The 8,722-nt window shown below is 46.0% G+C and overlaps 1 protein-coding gene across 5 annotated transcripts in view; it reads right to left on the reverse strand.

Annotated features, from left to right (window-relative positions):
- LOC105562929 (nascent polypeptide-associated complex subunit alpha, muscle-specific form) overlaps positions 1 to 8,287 on the reverse strand; it is a 24,343-nt gene extending 16,056 nt beyond the window's left edge. For 2 of the 5 annotated variants that reach the window (XR_001009000.1, XM_012014117.1), the window contains exon 1: positions 8,003 to 8,228. Coding sequence is in view for 4 of the 5 variants with exons in the window: in XM_012014117.1 (XP_011869507.1) it covers positions 8,003 to 8,009 (7 nt within the window). In the remaining variant the exon portion in view is untranslated. Of the gene's footprint in view, positions 1 to 8,002 lie in introns of all 5 variants that reach the window. The other 3 variants (XM_012014115.1, XM_012014116.1, XM_012014118.1) reach the window with 3 other exon arrangements.
- Between the last annotated feature and the right edge of the window lie 435 nt (positions 8,288 to 8,722).

Here is an 8,722-nt window from a genome sequence, read left to right on the forward strand (position 1 = left end):
GTAACTAGTTTTATATAGTAGGTGCAAGTACAATAATAGTAAATTTAACTATACTTTCTATCATCCACTTTACTATTCGCATGGTAAACAAAAGTGAAGTGGTTCGGAATGTCTTCACTAGAGGGACGCGCGGTACAAGACTCTCTCGTAAGTAAAAAACCGCTTAGGGTGTTATAAATACGGATAAGTTTACGCATTCGTATAAGATTGCTTATCTTTTCTTTGAAAGATGCTATCTTGTACTATTCTTTATGAGTGCAAAGTGATGTAACCAATGAATATAATGAAATTACTATTACATATAATTATTCGAAATTTTACTTGTGGTTGTTATTGCAATATTCATAGTACACCTTACCAAATTAAAAGCTCGTTTTGGTTTATGACAACCATATCATAAGTTGCATGGACCAATATTGTGTCTATGAGAACTATAATACATTGTTAGGTCAACTATAACTTACGTAGTTGGAAGAATTATAAAAATATCGTTGGGTCCAAAAATGACTATAAATTATAGTGAGATTGTGGTAACTGCAACTATTTTTTTCTCTCTGTGTATGTACTGTTCGTAACCATAATTGTTCGTAACCACAGACTTCTATAGCAGCTGTGTGAGCTACAGCCTGAAACTCATCGACGTATAGATGGGAATAAATATTTTGATAATGCGAATCCTAGCAAAACTGAGGCATTAATGAATAAGACCGCACGTCTGAAAGGTATCCTAAAGATATCTTTATGACGTCTTTTAAACACGTGTGCTGTCTGAGTTCGCTCTCTTTACTTTTGATTGTTTGAAGTCATCGGTGTCTTCGCGAGTGCAAAAATTCGGTGCGTCCCCCGAGATGCGTCCTGCCGCGAGAACGCAGAGGAATGCGCGAGCGGAGACGCCAGACGAGAAGGTAAGGCCGAAAATGAAGGTGACGTTGGCAGCCTCCCAACTCCGGATATATAATTAGAGCTCTCTCGCATTGGTCTCACTTCCTCCTGCCTCGACATCGAGCGAGCTTTAATTGTAAGCAATTTTTTCTCGCGACGTTCGCGCACACGTCTGCATGCGTTCCACATCGTAGACGCGTCGCGTGTCCTTAAAGAAGGAACATCCTCAGCGATCGCTGGCGAATTGTGCATATTTGCCGTGGACAAATTTGGTATCAAACGAAATGGTCCCTCGCTGTTCTACGCGATTTCAAAATAGATTCTCACACGGCGGGGACCAAAAGGCTCTTGAACTCTTACCGGCAAAACTCTTTGGCTGCAATAAAATCGCTACGCTTGGCGATTAAATTTTCATTGTTTTCATTCACCTCCACGTGTATTTCTCGGTATATTTTATTACTGGGAAATTAAATAAATCTTCGCAAATACGTGTAACTTTATGAGGCAATCCGAACGACGCCCGTTTCAAGCAAATGCAAACGCATTTCGCTTTCCCCGCGAGGTGCATCCCGCAAACCGTTATTAGACGCGTGACAACAACGGAAGCGGCGTCCTGTGTCGCAGAATCCAATCTCGGGCGCGTGCAAAAATTTTTACCCACGCAGTGAAAACTTGGCAGAGCGAAGGAGACCAGGCGTGCCTCTTGTTTTTCGCAGGCGCACTTATTTATAACGTATCCTATTTCTATTTCGCGTGATATCGCGACTATCTTCCGCGCGCAAGCGGACCAGCGGGTTTTGGCTGTGCTCTATTTCCCCCCCTGGATAAAACGTCACCTATTCTTAGGTGAATCTACGACGAAACCCGGCCCCCGGTCCCCGCGATCGTCTTTTGCAAAATCGTAAATTACTCAGTGCCTGGTTTAGAACCTTGTCGCGTGATCCTTAAAGCCTGATCTACAATTAGCTCTTTGCGTCTAGAAACATTCTATTTTGTAGTCAATAAATACGTTTTAATATTTTGTGCAAGTTGATAAATTGTACATTATACATTGTACAATCGTGTATTGCCGACAAATTGTTTAAGCATTTTGATTTGTTTATATAAAATAGAATGTTTCTAGATGCAGAAAGTACACTGCAGATTAGGTTTCAAACTGTCGCACTTGCACGCAATTTGAATCGGACTGAGAAAGTGCGAGAAGGTGGACAAGAAGAAACGACCGCGTTCAGTGCATTCCACTTCGGAATTGCACATAATAGTTGCATGTGCAGTTATCATACTCTTCAAACGTACTAAATTTAACGCCGTTGGCTATCCTACTCTCCGATAAAGACAATAATAAACAAGACGAAAGAATGGCGCAAGAATGCGCTGGCGCTAATGCATCGGTTATCGGCGCAAAGTTCATCAGTCGGGAAAAAGTTGGCTGGAAGTTGACGGACACTATTTGCTATTAAAATATCAAGGCGACTGATAATTAGACACTCGTGACGTAAAATGATGTTCCAAGAGCCCCGACGCTCCGGGAGCGTCCCGGATCGAGGAAACATTTCACAGGAAACGACATATTGTAGATGCGAGGTCCGTTTTTATCCCAGTCGTTTCATAGATAGAGCGGTTTTTCAGAAACATTTCTGACATACAAAAAAATTGAACATTTTAATTTCAATCCAAAGCACACGTTCCACTAAATTTCTTTCTACTTTAGTCTTAAGCTTTCAATTCCCGGGCAATAAAAATCTTTCGAGTTTGAGCGAAGGAAATCCAGGTCCCTTTAACACCGTATTATTTACGGGATGACCCAGTATCCTAATGGGAATGTAGAATTTCAGGTCCAATTTCAGCGAATCTCCCCAATCGGGTTTCGTTCGCAATAATTCCGTTCGCGCTCAGATCTGCTCGGTACTGTTAACACTGGCGCGAATTAGGGACTTGCCAAATAAGTCCCGAGGCACACGATAACCTCGTGAACGAGGAAGATCGCTATCGCGTGTACACGTGATTGGGGACGTCGATCACACCATTAATCCCGTGGCATAATCGGCCACGTGACTCAGAAAACTCTCTCTGCGTCCACGATGCTAGAACGTGGTCCAAGTTCTAGCTCCGCGAAATGTACAGCCAGTCAACTTGCAGCTTTTACGGAATAGCTGCAAGTTGATCGGCTACAATAACTTGGACTACGTTCTAGCACCGTGGACCAGGCCTTTACGCGTCAACAACGGTAGCGCGTGCTGAGGGCCGGCGTTCCCCAATATGTTCCCGATTCGGAGCTGGTAATAAGATCGCACGTGGCGTAACGTCGTCCCAGTGTCGTCATGCCGAAATACGCGTGGGCGAGCGCATTAGAATCCAGAGCGGATAAACGTCGCTGACGGATAATAATGAGTCACGGGGGGACGTGGAGGGCGAGAGAGGAAGAAGCGGAGAAAGAAGATGGTCAGGACTCGAGGAGGATCGTATTTCTGGCCGCCGTTGCTCTCAAGAGCATTCGGAGTCGCGTCAAAACGCGACGTCCACTCCCTCTCTCTCTCTCTTTCATTACCGCTCGGCTCTTCTGTTTTCAATACGTTTTCACGCACTTCCGTCACGCCTAATTTGATTGATCGCGCGAGGGAGGGTCTCGCCCGCCTATCTGTCCAACCTATCTAACAGAAATTAACTTTCGCTATCGGACGGAGCGACGTGAAACGCAACACCGAACGAAGAGTACGTTCAGTTACTGTCGCACAAATTGTCCGAGAATAGGAATTTCAACGAGAGTACTCTGGTTACAAAAATATTCCAGATGAAAATAGAGAAATGGAACTCGAGCGGTCGATGGTGAATCGGTGAAGAAGGCGCCGAAGACTCCCCGCGCCGGGACTACTTCGGCCTGATTTTCAAGTGGGAAAATTAATCCTCCAGCTCTAATTTCGTGGCGGGGCAGTTTATCTTCGCGCCTCGGACGCCGTCCCTCGCGTATAAATTACAACGGGAGACGAAAAAATATCTCAGCACACCCGCTATATTTAATAGCCGCGAGAGAGGGTTGTTCTTCCCTTTGAGAGAGGCGAGGTCTTCCACGTAGAACGTTATGGCGCGAGAATACCCGAAACCCGAGGAGGCAGACTGCCGGCATGGGTTTATATTTATACAGGCCGCTCTTCCAGCTCTTATAATAGCGAGCCGGTCTCGCATTCGTGGCGATATGCATTCATACATACGTACATCTTGCCTTAGGTCAAGCACTCGTGAGCGTCGTGAGGGACTTCAAACCGCGGTCGCGCCGATTATTCGGAAACATCTGCGAGCTGATCGAATAGCTCCGGCGTATTATTCTATTTGTTCCAGCATTAGCACAAGTTCAATTTCCCCGCGGTGGGAGGCGACGGAAATCAGGTCCGAAATTGTCGACTGTATTTATATTCTGCAAGAAGGAGAGCGAGGAAACCTGTGAATATAAAAGAATTACGTCGCGAATGCCTGAAAGTTTCATCTCCTTTCTTCCCCTTTCCTCAATTCGAATGCTCGCGGGTTCTTTCTTCAATTTAAATGCTAATCGCCGTTCTCTCGCGTCCGTTCTTATGGCGAGAACATTACGAAGGGCGCAGAGAACCTGAATCCAAAGTAGACGAGGTCAAGATTGAGATCGCATAAAAATAGTAAACGGTCGTCGATGAGGGTCCAATGAACCTGGCAACTAGTTCACTCGCGTGGAACATTTCAGACGTTATCTTTTTTTAGGGTCGGTTTTTCCATTCTCTTGATAAGCTGATAGTTCAGTTCTATGGCTATCTGCGTCTGATTTAGAGGAAGGACAATGCGTACGACTTAACTATTAGTTAACTTACCAAGAGGAACAATTTGATTGTTAACTTGCGTATCGTCAACCGCGGTCAACTCTCAAACTCCCGTTTTAGGGCCAATTTCCCAAACGTTGGTTAACTGTCAACGAGAGTTCAGTTAACTCCCCAACTTTTTCTATCTTATTATCTAAGAAGAGACAGATAATTAATTAATCTCCGGTTAACCGATGTTTATAAAACTGACCCTTACTCATCAATTTCATTGTCGAGAGTCCCTCGCTATTTATTTACAGCGAACCTAGTTGTTACTCAAAGATCATCGGTTTCGTCAACAATTTTAATGAACAACGATTCACCGAAGTCAATAAGTCTCGTTTGATGAAAACAACCGTTCGATCGATGAGCGGGGCTCTCTTCAGAGAAAGCATCGGCTTCCAAGTAGAATCTCAATCCGATCATATTCCGAATAACACAAGTAATCGTCGGCAAGCATCGGAATGCGCTGTCGGGACTCGGCTTCGTATTATTTCTCGCGCCGGACATTGTTGTGCAGGTAACCCGATAATCCGCGGATTACAAGATGTAAGTGACCTGGATTTTACGTGGAAGATACATACTTTCCCCTCCCTCTCCGCCCCGTAATCAACGCACGGCCGGTGGCCATCGATATTAAGCGTTCTCTTATCTCGCAGCTCCCAATTACGCACGCCGTCAATTGATACGCCGTCATGGGGACACTCGAGACCGGCGTGCTCGCCGGTATCGGTGGTGAGAACAATCGCAGGGGCTCGTATCTTCCACGTGATAAAATCGTAAGGTCTCGGCGCGAGATTATCCGCGCGGTCTATTCTGACGTGATCCACTCCGTGCGCGCGCCGTATTGTCAAAATGTATCTACGTTTAAACAATCAGGTACTTCTCGTTCATCCCTAATTATCAGCCGAACCGAATTAATGCGCCCGTACTGTACGGTCTTATTCATCAATGCCTGGACCTGCACTTTTATCATCATTTTTCTCGCCTATGTAAATCACCGAGCTTCAGGCTGTTTGTGTGTACACAGTTGGATATTTTATGTTTTCTTGTTAAGAAAAATACCGGTTAAAATTTTTGTGTCAAACGTTTAACACATTCATGTGTTAATTTGACATATTGCTCTCGTGTTAATTGACCTCAAATGTAAAATTATTAAAATAACTGAAAGGAAATGTTAAAACAACGCAATGTGTACTTATTTTTTAATCTTATACAATGCATATGTTCTATTTTATTGGTAACAAAATTTATTTGTTAAAATTTACAGAATAAAATGTTGACTTTATTCTGTATAATGTAAGTGATAGTGATTTCGAACCGTCATTTGACTTATTACATCTGTAAAATGTAAAAATTACATTTTTAAACTGATTTTGTCATTAAAAAGTCATTAATTTTACACAAAATTTATTTCAAATTATCTTGAGATTTGCATTTATTTTGTGTTAAAATATTAACAGAGTAGCGTGACCATTTAACACGTTCATATTATGTTAAATAACACAAAAATTTGTGTGGACCATTTCGGACACGTGATATCTGTTAAATTTAACATACATTTTTCAACTGTGCGTAAAATTCCCTTGACAATTCCCGGTTTTCCAGATTTCCCTGACCACTGGACACCCTGGATTATGAAAATGCGAATCCTAGTAAAACTGAGGCCCAGGCATTAATGAATAAGACACACATACGTCCCGCGAACGCGAAGCTGCGCCGGAACAGATAGATAGAGACAGAGAGAGAGAGAGAGAAAAAACACGCGCGGCGTACCCTAAATATATCGTCGGCGGTGTCACGAGCGTCGCGTCGCTACTCTCTGACGCGATTCTTTCTGGCGCGCGTCCGGACACACCTGCGGCGAACAATCGTGCGACGCGACGGGCGGGAGGGGGAGGGGGGGAGGGAGCGGCAAAGATCTCGCTCCGCGCCGACGAAGGTACGCGGGCGATTTTCCGCGGAAGAATAAAAATACGGGGAGCCGCTTGCCGCTGACGCCTTGGCAAGGCGCCGCCGAGTTTCTCTCCTCCTCTCACGGTGAACGGCCAGGAATAAACGTCAGAGATACGTTGCCGGCGCTGACTTATCTTGTTTCTCCTGCGCGCGAGGAATCCGGCGTTCCGAGAGAGATAGAGAGAGAGAGAGAAGCGCGTGGAACGCAGTTAGATCTTCGACGCGAGCCTCGTCTCTTTTCTCGCTAATTATGCGACCAATTAGCGCGACGGAAGATGCGAGTAGACGCTGATGATCTTTCATGGAAACTGCGTATTCCTTAAATCGGGTGATAATTACTCGATTATTTGCGGACGTTGCATTGAAAGATTTTATACAGAAAGCGCGAGGAACTTGCGTGTGCAAATATGTACATGAGAAACGTATGTATATGTCCGATTAAACGTGTGCAGTTATATTTTGAGCCTCGCCTTCGTTCCTTTCTATAGTTAGCGGCCACTTCTATACTTCGGCTTCCGCAAGCCTCTCCTCCCTCTTCCACCCGAAAATCCGGAGTAATCGCTCTTCCATTCGGCGCGTATTTAAATACTTGGGAGTGCCAAGATTTCGGCATTAAAGTTAACAAGTCTAATACATTATTCTAGTATTTTCTCGCTGTCTTAAACGCTAATAAAGTTTATATTATTTCCATCTTAATGTCTCAAGTGTTCAGAGCAAAATCACTCTTTATCGGGCAAATAAGACCGTCGTTCGCAAGCGGATAACTCTCTGCAGAAATTTACGCGTCACACAGCAAGCTGAATTGGAATTTTCGCTTTGAAGTAAAACGTCAATTCTTCCCCGGGAAGAAAAGATTCAAATTTGAACCCCCGACGCGAGCGATCGCAATTCGATTCGCGAACAAGTTCACGGCGGTGTCGGAGAGCCGGGAATCGAGAAGCGATCGACTCGATGCTCGAACCTACGTGGTCCGAAAAGTTTGATAATTTTTTAGACTCTCGAACTCGCTGCCGCCGCCGCCGCGAGGTCGACTTCGCAGCCGCGCGCGGCTCACCGGTGCCGGGGGCGAATCCCGTCTGCGCGAAAAGGAGGAAAAAAACACGACAACAATCGGCGCGAGGCCGGTAACGTCCGCGTCGCACGTGAATCGATCCGCTCCGGCGACGCCGGTCGCATCGCGGCGACGACGGAGATCGCGGGGAGCGGAGACGCCCGTCGAGCAGGCACGAAGGTTATCGGGTCAAGACCGGCGAGCGACGTTATCGGCCGGCGAGCGGAGCCGCGTGCGCGCGACCGGGCATCCATCCCGAATCTCGCTCAGGACCGGCGGGCGCACTCACCGCCCATGACTGGTGCTCGCTGCGCGTGGAGAGAACTCGACGACTCAAGTACTTCCTCTTCTGCCTCTGCGCGCCTCGGTGACTACCGGAAGAGAACCGAGACGTTCCGTGTGCGTACACCCACCACCTGTGCCGGCACTGACGACCGATGGACAACGGGAACGGTCCGCGTGCACCTCGTCGGCGCCACAACACGAGTGAAGAGAGCGCGGCGAGGGTCCGCCGCTTCGCGAGATACTTCGGTTCCTCTCCCCTCGCCCTTCTGCCGACGATGCCCGCTCTCGGCTGCGGCGGGAACGGACGGCGTTCCACTTTACCATAGTACTATGTCTATGCACTTTACCGACGACGGGATCGCGGCGCACGCTGTTCACGCATGCAGCTATTGAACATTTCAATAGAGCAATCAAAGAACAATTATTCTAGGCAAAAATCAATGGGAAATGTCGATTAAACTCTTTGAGATTAGTTGTAAACGAAAGAACTGTTAAGCCTATCACACAATAGGAAAGCACAGGCAATAGGAATAGGGAATAGGAATAGGGAATAGAAATCTATGTAATGCCAAGACACAATGATTCGTTGGCAATAGGCGTGCTGTCCAATCATCTGCATTTTAAAACTACGTGTCTGTCCCAGTCTCCACTGTGATTGGTCAGGTAGGTCAGGCACAGGGAATAGGGAACAGAAATCCAACGCGTTGGATATTCTGTTCCTATT

This window comes from Vollenhovia emeryi, unplaced genomic scaffold (assembly GCF_000949405.1).
Source record: "Vollenhovia emeryi isolate VEMERY1.0 unplaced genomic scaffold, V.emery_V1.0 DF939182.1, whole genome shotgun sequence".
In the NCBI taxonomy this organism is placed as follows: Eukaryota; Metazoa; Arthropoda; class Insecta; order Hymenoptera; family Formicidae; genus Vollenhovia; species Vollenhovia emeryi.